The 18,594-nt window shown below is 32.5% G+C and overlaps 1 protein-coding gene across 2 annotated transcripts; it reads left to right on the forward strand.

Annotated features, from left to right (window-relative positions):
- Positions 1-2,382: 2,382 nt before the first annotated feature.
- LOC108460763 (TSL-kinase interacting protein 1) lies at positions 2,383-8,908 on the forward strand. 2 transcript variants are annotated; one of them, XM_017760391.2, is made up of 13 exons: positions 2,383-2,677; positions 3,955-4,147; positions 4,268-4,350; positions 4,426-4,473; positions 4,577-4,686; positions 5,100-5,184; positions 5,285-5,564; positions 5,903-6,034; positions 6,124-6,275; positions 6,375-6,613; positions 6,698-7,070; positions 7,601-8,155; positions 8,281-8,908. In XM_017760391.2, the coding sequence occupies exons 2-13, from the start codon at positions 4,021-4,023 to the stop codon at positions 8,503-8,505; spliced, it is 2,409 nt and encodes an 802-aa protein (XP_017615880.1). In that variant the 5' UTR covers positions 2,383-2,677; positions 3,955-4,020; the 3' UTR covers positions 8,506-8,908. The 2 variants fall into 2 exon arrangements, with proteins under 2 accessions (XP_017615880.1, XP_017615884.1); XM_017760395.2 differs by having other exon boundaries at positions 2,443-2,677; positions 5,903-6,010.
- The last annotated feature ends 9,686 nt before the right edge of the window (positions 8,909-18,594 follow it).

Genomic DNA, 18,594 nt, shown 5'->3' on the forward strand with positions numbered 1-18,594 from the left:
TTACAAATTAGTACATGGGCTAGCTAAATCAAGCTCCCAATACCTAAAAAGCATAAAAAAATTACAAGAAAATGACTTGAAACTACCTTAAAATTAAGGACTAAATAGTTTTGAGCTTTCAAATATGGCTTCAGGTTTCTTTTATAGTTTTGAGCTTTCAAACATGGCTTCAAGTTTTCTTTTATGTTCATTTGGTGGAGAAGAAATAAATAAAATATGACCACTTTATGTTTTATTATTTATACTTAGATTAAAGCTTTATTTACTTTAAACCTTAATTAATTAAAGTCTAATTATAAATTAACCAAAGTTAATGGTTTTCATGTCATCCACCACCTTTAAAGATTTAGAATGGTTTATTTACCATTTTGATTCCCTATCTATTTAAGAGTCTATAGTAATAAGACTTTTACAATTTAGTCATTATACATTAATTAACTATCAATTCAACAAAATTAAAGGACCAAACTTTAATACTAATCTTGCAAATATTTAATATCTATGGACTCAGATATCAGAAATGGGATTCCAAAACTGCCATTTTCGATACCACTAAAAACCGGACTATTAGAATACAACAATTATTTCATCCATTTTCATATCATATTGCTTAAACTAATTCAACATTTTTTCAATATAGCAAAATTGCTCCATAACATAACGACCACCAATCATTTGATAATTATTGAAACAACTAACAAGAAATTTCTTACTTTTAGCATATTCGATCATATATCTTGTCTCCAATTTGTCCCATTGTTCCTTAGCAGTGACCTCGTTTTGGTTGGTGTCGAACAAACCATCGGATAAACCATTCAATATGTGGCCTATGCACATGTAAATGACATTGTCCCATTTTTGCCTCTCTCGAGTTGTAACAACAGATTCATTTCCACTCTCTTCCGGTCTTGGAGTATCCAAAACATAAGCAATCTTCAAAGTTGAAAGGAAGAAGTGCATCTTTTTTTTGCCATCGTCGGAAATTGTCACCATCAAACTAATCAAGCTTGATAAAGTTGGAAGTCAACTCCCTTGGTGTTCCACTTTCATGTGTTGTAATAGTCATCATGAAAATGATTAGAACCTTAAAATTATTGATGAGGAACTTTGGTGAGGAAATTTTCGAGTTAAAGTGTTCTATCATTAGAAACCCTAGGTTAAAAACATGTTTTGGGTTAAATAGTACATTGACATATTCATTATAATGATTTATTTGGTCTTCTATTTTAAAAAAAAATTTAGTTCTCTATTTAATTTTTAATTTTTTATTTTTAAACTTGGGTTATTTATCAAATCACTCCAAAATGGATAAAAAGTTAGCGTCTACTAATTTTTTTTATCCGCATACATGTGAATTGTCATTTGGATATCATATTAGTAATTAATTAATTTTAAATTTTAAAATTAATTTAAAAATATTAAAATTATTAAAAGATATTAAATTTTTAATATTTTAATATTTTTAATTTTAAAAATTAATTAATTACTTTCGTGGTGTGCACGTGAATGTCACATTAGTAAAATTAATAGATTTTGACTTTTCGATTTATTTTAAGTTGATTTGATAAATAATATAACTTTAAAAATTAAAAAGAGTGAAAAATTAAATAAAAGATTAAAATAAATTATTTTATAAAACTGAAAGGATAAATAAATAATGATGCTTATATAAAAAACAAAGGAATAACTAAAAGAGAAGTAAAGGACAAATCCAAATAAAAGGTGTTAAAATTAAGAGACAAGTGTTGAATTATTATATAGATAAAAAACTAACAACGTAAATATCAATCACATATTAGTCGGTCCAATTTTATTTTGCCACCCTTAATATCTTTTCATCAATTTTGACAACTAATTCCAATAACCTTTTCTTAAAAAAATTTAGGAATTGATAAAATATTAAAAAACACATTGTGTACCAAAATATTAAAAATATTCATTAAATTCGCTTTAATTGAACAAAAAATATTATTAGTTTCATGTTTAACTAAATAATCCAATTTACTTCTAAGCACGTCATGTGCCCTATTTTTGCTACATCATGAGTACACATGTTAGTTTGACCATTCATATAATATCATTATTTTTATTATATATAGTAATAATTTATTCTATAGAAATTTTTATATATAATCATATATTTATTTGTATTACCATGTATTATTTTTTTTAATGTTATTAGAACCGTTACTTATTTTTCAATCACGTGTACATGTATTTTCATGTTTAAAATTATTGATTGAAATATTCAGTAAATACATAAACAAATAAATAAATAAATATATATATATATAGATATATAATAAAATGAAATATTCCACTTTTACCTTTTACGTGAACATAATAATAGAAAAAAATTTGGTGAGTCGGTCCAGTTATTATTATTTTTTTGTTGACATTCAATTTTAATTATAACTCTAAGGTACCGAGTTAAAATCAATTTATTTATTTATTTTATCATCTTTCAAATTACCAAATAAACTTTTTTTTTTTTTGGGGGGGGGCTCTTTCTTTTCTTCAAAGTAAAAAGAATAATAAAAATATTAAAGGAAAATTCGTTTCCAATTTTTTTCTACCGTAGACGTCTGTCGGAAGTTTCTTCCGGTATCAATGATTTTCTTCTTTGTTCAAAATCTTAGCCTCTTCGATTCCTCCGGATCTCTTTTTTCTGTTTCAGGTATGTTCAAACTAATTTTAGTTTCTTCTTCATTTTCTTATTTTCTTATTTCTTTTTTTGGTATGTTATTAAGCTTTCTCCGATCAATTTTTACTGTAGTTCGAAACCCTAGATTTTGTTTGGCTGTCGGGAAATTTAAATTATTCTATGTTCTTATGTTCCCCCGTCCTATTTAGTTTATTTTGATGTGGAAAAATGGAATTAAATTTGGTCCATCAGTTGTACGGTTGACTTTAATTTTTTTGTTCTCTATGGGATCTCATGCACTTGAAACAAATTAAGCTCGAAATTTTCCTTTTTTTTTAGATTTATCGCATTTCATAGCAAGTAGACAGAGGGTTCTTTTCCCCCCTTTTTTAAGGCTGCGTATTTTAAAGCTGTAAAGTTTTCTCGTATTAGTTGAATTCTATTGTCAGCTGACATATCCGGAGGTAGAATTTGTTGGTTTTAGGGTTTATTATTATAAGGAATTTCAAATGTTCTCAAGATAAATAATGACTGGTTAAGAAAGATTGTTTTGTTTGGTATGAAATTCTTAGTTTCTTCTAACATTGAGATCCATTGTGTGATGAATTGAAATGGATTATTTAGTTTCATTATTGTTGAATATATACTAATACTGTTGTGAATATTTTGTTTATTGATAATATAAATTTGAAAGAAGAGTTTAATAAACCGGAGAAAAGGATTAATCAATTGCTTATATATTAAACCATTAACACATTGGCTATGGTAGTCACATTGGTGGATACCAGGGTGCTTAGTGATCACTTAGTTGCATGTTTGATGTTGGAGTTCATGTTTCTAATTATGACAACAGGCTTCTGATCCAAATTAGAGAGAAGTTTTAAGTCTTCAAAGGGTATTATCGGGTTAAGCATTTGTGCCACTAGCATATAAAATTTATTTTCTACCATTTACCGAAGAGAAGTTGTTTTTAAATGCCTTGATTGATGTGAAGACTTGCAACATAATGGGATATGACAGGAAGCTGATCTTGTGAAAACCATAAGCTATATTGCTGTTGATATGCTCTGTGCAGTTTGGCCATGAAATTCATGATCCTATCTTTCAATAAGAATCTCTGGTATTTGTTGGGGTTCAAAGAGGGTCAACTTCGTTTTTCACTATTTTCCTGAGGAAGGGGACATTTATGATTAACTGCATTTTCTTGAGGTGCTTCAGCCTGCTTATTATGACCACATAAAGATTTGTGTTCCTTTATTCTGTCTTTCTGGGTTTTCTGTATGATCTTAAACTTAATTTCCCTGTGACAGAGCTTCTTGATTTCTATACAAATCTGAAGAGGGAGAAGGTATTAGTTTTCATGTGATGCCGTCAACATGCAGACAGAGTCACTGGTCTCCTTACCCTCTGAGGCACAACATAATCAAGAAAATGTTCCTATTCAAGTTGGAGATCTCGATGTAGCCTCATCCACCTCGAATAATACGGTGCCAGAACAACCTGGTATGTGAATGCAGTTTGATGCTCCTTATTAAGATTTTGATTGTTCTTTCTATGCATCATCTCCTTCTATGGAAAATAGTGACTGTATCTTTAATTTTTGTGTGAATTGATCTAATGCAGCTAAAAAACCAACTCGGCAATGGGCTGCTTGGACACGTCAAGAGGAAGAGAGTTTCTTCACTGCATTACGACAAGTTGGGAAGGTATGTCAAGGTTACTTTTCTTTTGGCTTTTAACTTTTTCCGCAAAATATTTCTTGACACATGCATTACTTGCAGAATTTTGAGAAGATCACATGCCGTGTGCAAAGTAAAAACAAAGATCAGGTGATTTGCCACTAGATTTTGTTCTGGTTGCTTCATTATTGATTTAAGTCGGATGTTCCCTTGTAAATGTTTTGGTTTTTCTTTCTCTTTTTGAAATTTGCAGGTCAGACATTATTACTATCGTCTTGTGAGGCGCATGAACAAGCTTCTGGGTCCACGATTATGCTTGGATGCCAAAAACTCTAAAGATACTAATGCAGCAATGCTTCGCTGGTAATGCTGGGAAGTTTGCCTTCATCTTAAAATTCAGTTAGATAAATTCAATTGTATTATGTGGAGGATTCATTATTACATCACTGCTAACTATATTATGCTGGTAATGCATCAGTAATTTCTATTTAGAGCAGATTTGTTGAGCTGGGATGACCCACTCCAATGCAAAAGGTTGCTTATCTGCAAGTGTTAGATACCCTTTGAATATGTTAGGTGTATAACTATGTTGAACCTTCAATTAATATCCATCTTGAGGGCAAATGACAAGCATTTTCTTTGTGGCCCCTTGTTAAGCATGAGGTTTAGAATCTTAATTAAGGATTTTTTATAGTATCATGCTATGACAATGCTCTACATTAACAAGGGCTTAATGTATTATTATTTTTATTCAAAATGCACGTCTTCTTTTGCAGGTGGTCTCTGCTGGAAAAGTATAGCTGCAGAGCTTCAAAACTTCATCTTAAACCCCGAAGATTTAAAATTTTTGTTGAAGCTTTGGTTAGTCAAAAGAATCTTTTGTAGTGCTTTTTAACCTCTCTACATGTAACGTGAATTTTAATGCTTGTCCTGGACTGACTGCTCTGTTGTCCCAATGAAGGAGCATCAACTTTTGAAGGACCGGAAGAAGACTGTAAGAAAACGACCCTCCCAAGGGGAGAATAGCTCACCTACATCTCCGAACAGTGTCACAAATCAGAGTAGGGCTTCAGGACAGGATGCTCGTACTGTCAAACTATTTCTTGTAGACAGTCAAAACATTCAGAAATTAGGACCTGGAAAAGGGTCATTTAAGCGTAATAACAATGTAGGTGTCAACCGTAGCAATAGTAAAGGAGAGTCAAATACCATGAAACCTGCAAGGCAACGGCTGAAACCAGGTAATTCAATTCCTCTTCCCCAAAAATAAGTGGATAAGTAAACATCTATTTCTTGCAGCACAATAGCACACTTGGGTTTACAAATTTGCTTTTAATTTTATATAGTTATATCATGATGTTATAGATGTTCTGAATTATAATAAGCATTGTTGTTGATGTCAAGAGTCAAGACCGGTGTTTATTACTAATAGTGACCTTCATTTTACATTTTTCCCATTGTTCTTGTTTGTTATTAATATTTAGAGCTTTCAAGGTGTAGTACGGGCATTCTCTCTGTTCAATGTTCTTTTTCCCATTCAAATTTAGGTAAACTTGTATTGCTATACAATGCTTGGCAGGTGCCTCATCATCTGCATATAAAAAATGGGAAAAGGCTGCAATTGCTGGGGTTTCTTTGGTTGCTGATGCTGCTGAGCATTTGGAGAAAACGATTAATGATAATGGAGGTGAGCATGAGCAAGATACCGCAGGTGCATTGAACTTTATCAATTTACCAATTATTTCCTTAAAAGGAATTGAAATTACCATTCCTCAACTCCTATTTTTTTCTCTACTGCAGGTCCTGGCCAACATGACCCGGTTGAAAATAATCAACTTCCTTTGCCATCTTTCTCACATAATCCTTTCACGGAAAACTACATACATGCTACTGGGAAACTTAAGCTTCAACTGTTTCCAATTGATGACAGTACTAGAAGAGCCTTGGAAATGGTGAGCACCAAAAGGAAATTATATTTGATGATCTTATAAAACATTAAGCGTTGTCAGTTGGGAGTGTTAAAGAAATAATTGGTCTTCTGCTCTTATCAGGATAAACACAATCCACATTTGGAGCTCACTCTTAGTACTCGAAAGAAGATATCATCGGTATTGGAGCATCTGAATCGAAAATGGGGACACTCAAGTATAGCATCAGGAGAACTTATGCTTTTCCCTTATGGTGTTCAAAGAGAAAACCTTAGGGGTCATCAGAGATGGAATCAAGCCACCACTGTCAGTGCAGCAGATGTATTTGCAATGGTTGGAAGCCCCCAAGTATTTCGCCTAAGGTACTTTCCTGTCTATTTTTGGTCTCATCTTGTTGCTATGCTTGGTTTGTAAGGACAAGTGCTGATTTATAAGCTTTTTTGAAGGTATGGTTGGTTTTCTGATACTGAAGTTGCATCTTTGTCCTGGCAAGCACCTGTTTCCTTGCCCTACATTCCAAGTGTGCATAATATGAATGTTGAAAATAGGAAGGGCCAGATTGTCAAAGAAGTACAAGCTGTCTCATGTACCAGTGATCAATGTAAGGAACTTAATGATCGTTACAAGAATCAGCCAATGATACAGAAAGAAAATCTAGTCCTTGAACCTTCTTTAACTGATCCTCATGATGAGATTAATACATACCTTAACACTAGTTCTAAAGATGATCTTGGGGATTCTCTTGTTCCTGCAAGAAATGCCTCCTCGGATAGAAGTGAGACTTGCAATGTTGCTATCATGAGAAGGTTGGAGGATACGGTAAGTGTCCATCCTTTCTTAAAGAGTTTGAATCTGTTTGAGATTTTCAGTTGTCAGTTATTATTTAAAACTTTCCAATCTGTTCTAGCGCAAAGCTCTGCATCTTGTGCTTGTTATTCTAGTTGGTTGTCTGGTAGCTTTCGTGTAGACTTATCAACCAAATTTATTCATTATCATGAGTATCACAAAATAGTCTGCTCCAAATGACCGACAACTAATCGGTTAGTGCAAGAGATCATCTCTTATGAATTTCACTGTTAGCACTGATATGGGATCTTGTTGCATATGACTTGTTAGACACTTGCACATTATCCTTTCTGTGCTTGCTGGCTTCCCTTTTCAACCAACATGCCTGATGTCAAGCAACTTTACTCTTTCTCTTCTGCCCACTTGATCTAATTTGGTTTTATAGATTTGTTTCAAAGAAATGCTGTGCATACCTTTGACATCCAACTTCTATTAGTCACGAAGAGTCTTCATATTCAGCTTCCATGTGTTTCTGACATTTTAACTCTCTTTTGTTTGCTTAGGATGATCAGAGATTGAACAATAGCAGTACTGCATTATGTGCTGGAGAATGGGCTGACAGTCTTACAAACATAAGTGTTGGAGATCTTCTTGCAGAAGTGCCTCAGGACTTGAATGATAACTGTGTTGACCACCCTGTTCCAGAAAGCTCACTATGTTTTCAGCAGATTCCATTCAGCTGTGATTCTTTTGACGCAGCTATTGCTGCTCATATATCTAGGCATCAAAACAAGATGGGGGTTCCATCATTGGCATCCCGTGCGTCGTCTATTTGGGATGCCGAAGAAACATGCGATGCCTTCTTATTTCCTAAGAATCCTATTCCTTGTGTGGACGGTGCTAGATTATCTGGTGATGCTTCCCCAGCTGCCTGCAAACAGATTGCAACATCAGACTCTGCGGGATCAGAATATATGCAGCTTTTCGTGCAATCACCTGATCCAGAGGAGCCAATGGAAAATTCTGCTTGTGAAGAACTCGTAGATGAGCATCCATCTGATCCCTACATCGTGGATACTACAGAAAAGGATTTCAATGGGCTGACTGACATTTATTGGGTGTGTTAGCTCTTCTAAGCCTTTGATTACATTAGCAAAGCTGGTTTATTTTGTTCTTAGGGCATATGTCATTAGTGGTAAATTCTTTAGAGAACTGACCGATTTTCTTGTTCTCCACATTGCAGCCTGACTCATTAGGACCATTAGATCTTGATGCACCATCTCGCAAGTATCATAGTGAAGATTTGATTTTAGGGGACAGCCTTGGAGGTTTGAACCGTCTAATAGCCAGCAGTCTGGATGCATTTCAAAATTGCTCATTTTTCGGTTTGGACAAGAAAGAATCTACATCCACAGTTGAAGGTCGGGACACTGCATCCCCGGCTTTCAAAATCGGCAGCGAGGGCTGAAAACCTTTATCATGTTGTGTAGACAAATTGAGAGTAACTGATTTTGAGGTTGGAAACGTTTGAATCTGTGAGGAATAACAAGTTCGCCTGACCTGAAAGGTGGAGGTTGGTGCGCGGCAGGGCAGGGCAATTCTGAGTTTATTAGTGGAATTCTTCCCTGATGGAGCCTGCCTCGTCAACTTGTACAAAAACTAAAGCACTTGTTTATGATATGATGATGATCAACCACACAACTCAAAAATAGACGAGGGTGAACCGATCTGTTTGTGACACTATCACTATCTTCAATATATCCATAACTAACATCGGCTGTTTGTTGTTTTTAGTCTCTCAACAATGACATATCGAACAGTTCTTTTATTACCCCCACAAGTTTATCTAATCATTTTCTATGTTTTTCCAATGCCCTTGATCCTTTTTCCATATTTAAAGAAAAAAGAAAATTATGTATATTTTTTTTATATAATGTTCGCTCGCAAGAAACTTGGGTTGTTTTAATGGATATTAGTTATAATACAAAAATATTTAATTATTTAGTATTTAATCAATATATTATAGATATACAAACGAAATATTTTATTGGATAAAATAATTGTAAAGTAAATATAGAAATTTTATTATCATCTTTTTAACTGATATATTGTAGAGAGTAGAAAAAGAATAGTTGACTCATCTGATTACACCCCCCAACCAAGAGAAATTTGATAATTTTAGGCTGTTACCTAACACCCTCTCTGTATTTGAAGTTGAGCTCCTTTGGAATACAAAATAATCCCTAATCAAACAAGTAGCAGATTATAAAGAACGAGAGATGATTTATTACAAATTTCTCGCGATGGAGGACAGAATTCCTTTCCTTGCATAAATCATAAAGTTAATAGGTAACTTGATATGCTCTACATCTTTTCACAAAATAACCACCTCAATTCTTATGTGCTCACAAAATGCTTAAGGGCATAACGTCTTTTGACAAGTGAGAAGGTCCATCAATGTAGCATCATCACCACTTTTCTTGAAATCGGAATAGATCAATCGGTTTCATTAATAGTAGACTGATTTAGTGGTTCAACTATCATTTTCTTTTAATTGAAAATTTTAAACAACATCTTTAAATTATATAAAACTAAAATAAAAAATTTTAGAAAAATCACTCCAATTAAATTTCTCTAAACTATATTCAAAATCATTAAATTCTTAGTAAGTTTATGTTTAGGTTACTAGAGCTTTAAAAAGTTAGAAAAATAGTAACTAAACTATTTGAAAGTTTTTATTTAAGTCACTTAACTGTAAAGTTCTTTTCTTTTCGTTTTTTTTTTAAGTTCGGCTAGCGAGCTCCAAGCAATGATTGATACTATGGATCAATACCTATCGACAAGTAGAAAAACATACCTTGGATCTAAGTCAATCTGACGGTCAATGTCAGAGATTGGAGAAAAAAGTTGTTTGTATTTTGGTTCATAGATTTGTGACGTTTAAAGTTGCTTCATGAGAAAAAAAAACTAAACCGTAGAAGAGAAGGGAACGAGAGCTTTCGATTGGTGCAGGCGGTGTGAACAGAGAAAACAATACAATAATAATTTTAATATCCCAGTGACTTAAATGAAAACTTTTGAATAGTTCAATAACCATTTTTGTAACTTTTTGAAGTTGAGTGATCAAAACAGAAAATTACTAATAACTTAATGACCTTGGTGTAGTTTATCTTTAATTTTTAAGCTTCTTTTAAGGCTTAATTCATAAATTGACCCCTAAGTATACCCTATTTCCCACATTGGTACCTAAAGCTTTTCTTTAGCTCAATTAAATACCTAAAGTTTTAAAACGTTACTATTCTTAGTCCAAAAGTAAGATACAATTTAAAAAAAGAAAAGCAATAGGCGAATGACATGATGCCATATATGTGGCTATTATATTTTCATAATATAATTTTTCAAAAAATTTAAAATAATATATTATTTTATATTATTTTAAATGAAGTTAAAAATGTGGTTAAAAAAGTTTTTATTCTCCTCCCTCTCCATCTATGGTTCACTCCTCTTTTTTACCTTATGTTGGAAAAGAAAGTAAAGTAATACTATTTCCCTTGTTTGAATAACAATTTTTATTTAAGGGAAAGAAAAGTAAGTTGATTATCCTTTACTTTTCCTAAGTTGATTATCCTTTACTTTTCCTTCTGTTACTCAATTTTAATTACATCAATTTAGGGAAATGTTGAGGAAAGGAAAGTGATGTTTAATACCATTTTATTCTATTAACTTTTACATAAGTTATTTTGTAAAATGATATAGTTAAAAAAATATTATAAATAATTATTTCTTTAACTTTTCACTTTCCTTTATTAATTTTAACTATTCAAATGAAATAAACATTTATGATTTCCTTTCTTTAACCTTCTTTTTTTTTTCTTTTACTTTTTTTTCTTTTCCTTTACAATTATTTACCCAAACATAATATTAAGTTGAAGAGAGAATTTCAAAAAAAATATTTAGGGTTTTAAACTCAAGTGATTCCCTTTATGATTCAAGAGTGATATATTGCTAGTACCAAAAAAAGGTGTCGGTATGTAATTCTAATACAACTTCGAGTAAAGAGAAGTTCTTAGGATGTTCAAACTCAAAAAAAAAAAATTGATTATTTTGAAACAAAATTTCAAAATTTCCAATGTTTAGGATTGTATGATTTCTAGTATCAAAAAGATTATGTATAGGGTTGTTTGGGGATAGCCGAATGAGAAGGTTGAAAATTATTTTAATTCTTTGAGTTAAATAATTAGTTAAACCTAACTGTCAGAATAAACATATAAATATAGACTTCGGCTTAGTGAAGTAGAAAGTATAAAATACCCAATGAAATTATTGACTAAGTATTATATTTATTGTAGGATGATTGTTGTAATGATCCGATTTTCAATGATACTGGAAAATGTGATTTCGGAACCTTATTTCTGTAAATCAAGTTTGTAAATATAAAATCAAAATATTTACAAAGTTAATATAAAAATATATTGAAGATTGGTCGAGTAATTTTTTCGGCTTAGGGACTAAATTGTAGAAGTTTAATCGCTATAAAGTTTTCATTGATAAAAAGGCTTGGGTGTCACACCCAGTTATCTTGAATACCCGAAGTCATGAAAGAGTCGAGGATATAATTGAATAAGATTAGAAATTCACAGGCACTAACAAAGCACTTAGAAACTTAAGTGGCAGGTTAAGGAAAGTTAGATCTCAAATCTAGTTTGGTTAGATTAGAATCGGTTGGTTCCATAGTGGAAAATAGAATAATTAGGATTGAGTGGTAGCAACGGCCTATGGAGATCGTGCCAAAGAAGTATAAATAGGAGGAGTTGGAAACAAAATTCTTTATAATTCTGTTTACCCATCTTCTCCTTCTCTAAACCAAGTATCATCTTCTTCAGACAATTTGAAGAAGAAAAGGATGTAACTGTAAAAGGCTTTACATTTTGTTACCATTGTGAGAAGCCAAGTCTGGCAGTAGAGAAATAAGGAATTGCTACTAGGACGAGGGAGGTTCTAACGAGTTTGACAAGCTAAGATACCAAGAATAAGGAAGAAATGTGAGATTCTATACTCCAACACAGTTGGTATGATCTCTGTTGTTTTAGTATGACATGTATGCATGGAAACATGAGTATTTGTCGATGCATGTCAATATGCATGAAATGATCATTGTATTATTTTGGGGTTTGATGTACTCCATGCTATTATGTTATATGAAAATACTTGCATGTACTGCATGATAACCGCAGGGAAAACCATTGAGGGGATAGATTAAGTTAGGAAGGGAAACGAGGGTGACTCTGTCAAATACCGCCATAGACGAAGCTCCGAGCCTTATGGAAGGAACATTATGATGTTCGAGCATCAATGTTAGGTGGTTTTAAGGAGGTAATGGAGAAGGATTCAAGAAATGAGAATCATGGAAAGGTATTTGTTGTGATGGCAATATCGACTGGTTCTTTGGGATGACACCGTGAAGATGGTATATGGCGTAAGAGCATAGATGAAGTATGTTATGGCAGTCTAGTATAAGGTATACTGTGTAAGAACATAGATGAAAGATGCTATGGCAGCCATGTATAATGAGTAAGACCATAAATGAAAGACTACATGCCATCTACAGAGATAGTTCGTTGGGACAGTAACCACAAAACAGATAGTCTATTGTGACAATAAACACGGGGTGGTTTGCCAGGACCAAGGGAATACATGGTGAGAAGGGTGTAAGACCTTCTTGGCTAAGGAAACCAAAAGAGCCCACCGAAACATAAGAACAGATAGCCTGCTAGGACGTTAAACATGGGGTTAGGTAAAGTATGACCATGGCTGTATGACACTAGGGTATCATGGGTAATCTGTATAGACAGTAAAAGTGGAGACGTCCACCAAGATATAAGTTATGGGAATCCCAACGAGAAAATTTTCCATTCAGAAGGTACACCAGGAACTAAATCCGTAAGAGCAGCGTGATTGGCGTGATAAGTCACAAGTATATGAGCGAGTGATCGAAATGCATAGACCCAAGAGACAATAAGGGAACTCACTGAAGGTAATATGAAATAAGGCCATGAGCATGTCAAATAAGTTTGCTAAGGAAAACTTAAGGAAGAGTTATCCGTTATGTACTGTCTGACACCTCAAGGATGTAATGAAAGGATAACTAGAAGTGGGAAAAGTCCTTTAGGGTCATTATGCGAATACAAAATTGCAAAGAATGGGGAGTCTGCATATTCGCTAAATCTCATAAGCAGGATGGCCGATGAGAATGATTGAAAAGGGGGTTTTACCCCAAAAGAAGGTTTAAGCACGTGCCGAATCGTAAGAAGGACATAGTAAGGATAACGCAGTAAAAATCTGCCAATTGGGATGGATCATTTGATATACCACCATTACATTAATGAATGGAATCTCACTTAGTTCGTCTAAACTATAACAAAGTCATAAGTTTCGTTAAGCTATAATAACTGTTCGGGTTTCTTAATATGGAATGGTGACACGAGCCTAGTACATGTATGGAATAGTAAATATTTCAATGTTTAAAATGAGATGTTATTATTATTACTTATGAAATTGAGTAGAGGAGGTATAACAGATAAGGGTATATAATTTGGCTAAGGTTGCAAATAATCAACTAGGAACTTATTAAGAAATTCAAGTAATTGGGGCACTTGGTATCCTGATTTGGTTGTCGGATCGGTTATAAGGTGTTACATTGGGGATCTGAATAGCAATTAATTAAAGGTTCAAAATTAATTAAAGCATTTTCCATAGGGAGCTAGTGGAGGATGATGACATTCTCCATTATATATGTTTAAAAAATAATTATGTTAATTAAATCATAGTTAAATTAATTAAACTAAGTTAATTAGTAACTAATCAAGGTATGAAAGCATAACTTAGTGGCATTTTGTCATTATCCTTATTAAGTCATTGTCCTCCATAACCAAAAATTGAAGAAAACTCTGAAGTTGCTTTTTTACATTCAGCCAATTGTTAGGTATGAAAATTAAGTCATTTTCTTGTATTTTTTATGAATTTGTAATCATGGGAGCTTGATTTAGCTAGTCCATGTATTAATTTGATAAATTGTTAAAATTTTAGAAAGTTACCATTGATGATTAATAGATGAATCAGGCTTGAAATTGATAGATTTTGATATTAGATTATGAAAAGGACTAAATTGTAAAGATGATTTAGCTTATTTGTTAATTTTGTTACATTAGGGACCAAATTGAATAAATTCAAAACATGTCATGAAATTATGTTAGAAATAGAAAATAAAATATCCCTAATGAGAATATTTGAAATTGGATTTTAATTTGAAGCTAGGAATTTAATGCTTACTTGTAATCAAGTTATGAATTACAAAAACGCTAATTTTGCCTGATCATTCTAAATAGGTAAGAATATAAAAATAGAGTTTATTAAAAAAAAATAGGTACAATTCAGAATTTTGAATCGTTAACCAAACCCAAAAAAGAATCGAAGTTATTAAGAACCAAACTTTTTTTCTATAAAATTTGTTAAGGAATCAGAAGTGTCAACAAAGCAGAAGAACCGAGACCTACTATCTATAGAGATAGGAACCTACGGTATGGTCGATCGCTACACTCTATAAAGGGATGAGAATGAAAGTGATAAGATCGATTGGTTGAATGCCACAAGGCTCGTGTCTTGATAAGTTCAGATATGTTCTCAAAGTACGAAAGAGAATAAACTCTCAAATGTATATATTTCATCAAAAGTTTTGAAAGGCTTACAATTGAAGTCTTATTTATATAACTAGCTAGGTAGTCTAATAGCCACAACCGACCATTAATGTGATACATGTATCAAACCATACATGAACCAAGATAAGTACATGCATCTCCATGTTCAATGAATGACTGGAAGGTTATATTCATCTCTCTTGGATGTTCATGTATCTTTGCATGCATGAAGAGTCACATTACTTTCTCATTGACTAGTGCATCCCTCCTTACCATGTATGTATCTTGAAGTTCACTCTCCCTAAATGAATGTGCATGTATCCTTTGGTGCATGAACTCACGAATGGTCAAATACATGGCCCTTGAGCATGCATAAGCCAATGTCCTTATTTTATTCCATAGAACCCCTTTAAACGTACATGAAATTTTTTAGGTTCATGAATAAGCTAATAAGTTACATTAATCCCCCTTTATTGCACTGTCCAGTCATGGTAAGTTCATACATTAAAACCAGCCATGCATGCATGTATAGAATCCTTGAATTGGTGATGGAATATGAAGAACCACATGGCCTTGGTTGAGTACATGAATCCAAAGGTGAATCGGATATTCAAATGCATGAATTTTGGTTGTAATATGAAAAGTCATAGGGGCTTTGTTGGTCATATGGCCAGCCGAATGTACCTGACAATGTTATAAATAAACATAATCATAATTGTCTCAATTCAAAACAAATCAAAGATGTAACATATCACTTGAGGAAAAGATGAACACTTAAAATTTACTACACATCAACAATATGAAACACAAATGACACATGAACATAAATAGTGAAACATACTAAGAAAACATATATGACTCACTATATGAAACAAAAACAAACATCAGTATAAACAAAACAAATGACACAAACATGTATAAACCTAATGTGCATGAACAACATTGATGCGTGACACAACACATGAGCATTACGAACACACAACAATATCATCACAAAATTATTATAACAATACACATAAGAAAATGACGTATAGAAATAATGATCTAAGCATAAACGATATGAAGACATAAAAACTGTGGAAGCAAAATAAATATATGACAAACATGACTCAACGCATAAAATGTAACACATAAGAAATAGAGCATAGGATCATTAGTAAGTCCATAAAATTCAAACTTCAATTTGAAAGTTTCATTTTACATTTGGGATTCACATTTTGGAGCCCAATATCTGGATTTAGCCCATGGTTGATTTCTTTAATTCCAGCGCTTCAAATTTTGAACAAAGGTCCAATTGATATAATAGCAATGATGTTCCTCTTTTTGCACTTGGTCCCTCCACGCTTGAGCCAATTTTCATGGTTGGATTCTTTAAGCCCATCATTTTTTACTTCCATTAAAGACCTACTAAGATCCAATGAGACAAAAACCTAATTAAGCCTAATAAAACTTTGCCCATTGTAATGTACGATTGGATCTTGGCCCAACAAAAGGCCCACTTAGTTGTTTAATAACATGATGCTACCATGTATGTATTAAAATTAAAAGTTATGCCTATCCCGAGTTTAAGGACTAAATTTAATAAAATGTAAAATATGTAGGAAAAATTAAAAAATAGATTTACTATGATCATGCATCTCATGATAATGTGTGCGAATGTTTGGTATTGATTTGGTATATGCAATAATTATATAGATGAAGAGTTGGATCAAATGTGGAGCTAATAAGGGAAAAGCTAAAATTAGTCCCTAACAGATCCACTCATTTTGTACTTTGAAAAGGTAAGTTCATAAGGAACTTACTATTTTTGTATGATATGTATGCTTGTGTTTAATTTGATATAAATTTGTTTGAGTATAATTTAAAATATTAGTGAATTTGGTATATATGGCTAATAATGGAGTGAACTGAAATATTATGTGATAATTGACTATTATGAGATAATACTCAGTATAAATGTGAAAATCTGAATGAATACATGGTATAGAAATGAAAAACGTGATCATTTATAGGGGTGTAATCGTAAATATAGATAATTATAGGGTATACTCATGTGAAAAGGATTATTTACAGGGAATGGTAATGTGTATATGTATAATTGATGCCCATGTGAACTTAGTAAAATGTTAGGATGCGATTGGCATGTCAATAGGGTCTTATGCGCCCTTGTTCAAGATATGTGATTGTACAGAGATTATTAAGGGTTATATTGAGATCCAACATATGTTATGGATCATCAAACATTATATGTCTTTACGGAGATCCTGGTGTGGTAGAGGGATGTATTTGCATATGAATATGCATATGATGCCTACAGGATTTACACTTCGGTGCCTTGGTGTGGTGTAATTTAAGTTCTTATGAGCTACCTAGTGTGGTGTAGTTAACCCATGTATCCGAGTCCATTTTACTAAGGTTCCATCGGACGAAACATTATAATTGAAATTGGAAACTTGAAAATGTATTGAAATGAATAATGTGTAAATGGTGTAATCATATAGATTAATAACAAAATGTGACATTGAAATGAACAATGTGTAATTGGATGTTGGATTTGAAAAAGGGAAAGGAACTGATTTGATATGTTGTTATAATTTGTGATTCAAATTGAAATGGTATGATTTAGGTAACTTGATAAGTTGTATATAAGTAATTTGGTATGAATTGATGATATTCTTGATATGTAATATGTCTAACCTATTTGGATTTCAATGCTGGCATGTGTTTAACTCTGACATCATATTCCAAGGTTAGCCAAATTTATGCCAAAACTTTGATAGTTAATATGCTTAAATGTGAACAAGGTAAGCATAATATTTTCCATTTGCACTTACTAAGAATTTGTATGCTTACTCTAGTTGTTTTCCTTACTTATAGATTATCATCTTAGGGAATTTGCTAAGTTGAATCAATGCGAAGCACACATTATCAACAAGATGGTAGAAATATATTCGTTTTGAGTCTAAATATTGTGGCATGTATAAGGGCACATTGGTATGAAAATGGTCATTTTTAGGTGGATAGTTATGTGGCAATTGTGGCTATGGTTGATCTTGTATGATAAGCTTGCCATATGACTTATTTGATACATGATGTTCGTCATGTATAATGCTAGCATGAGTAATGCTCTTAAACTTGCATGACTTTAGCATGTTAAATGTTTCAAAGTGAAGTAATTAGGGTAGCTAAGTTGATGAATGGTTTGGAAATGGTATGTTTGAATGTTAAGCATGAAATATAACTTAGTGTGTGCTTTGTTTGATTCATGTTAAGTTCATTTAAGTGCTTTGCTCTCAAATTGCATAAGTATGATATCTTTGAATTTGGAAATGAAATAATTTTGTATAGCTAGTTCGATAAAGGATTGAATATGTCTAGATGATGAATATTTATTTTGGACTATGTTGAATGTTTGATTCTGAATGTTTATAGGCTTGATTTGGTATTGATTGGTATGGAATAGTGGTGTCTTGATTGTGGAAAGATGTATGAAAGTATATATGTGTTTGATTGAAAGCATGAAAAATGTTCCAATATGTTCATTGCCAAAATAGGGGCAATGTCGTGACCACGAGTCCTTGACGTTGCGATTGTAATGACCCAAAATTCACAGGCATCAGAAAAGTGCAATATCAAGCCTCTGTTTTAGTGAAATGAGTTCGTAAATAATTATTAGAAATATTTATGAGTCTAGTGATGTGTTTAATTAGATTTAAATTAGATGAATTTAGCTTAATTTAGAGTAATTAGTAAAAAGGACTAGATTGACTAAAAGGTAAAAGTTTAATGATAGTTTAAAAGAAAATAGTAGGGACCAAATAGGAAATTAAGCCACATTTGGAGGTTGAGGCAACATATAAGGA

Source organism: Gossypium arboreum, chromosome 4 (assembly GCF_025698485.1).
Source record: "Gossypium arboreum isolate Shixiya-1 chromosome 4, ASM2569848v2, whole genome shotgun sequence".
Classification (NCBI taxonomy): Eukaryota; Viridiplantae; Streptophyta; class Magnoliopsida; order Malvales; family Malvaceae; genus Gossypium; species Gossypium arboreum.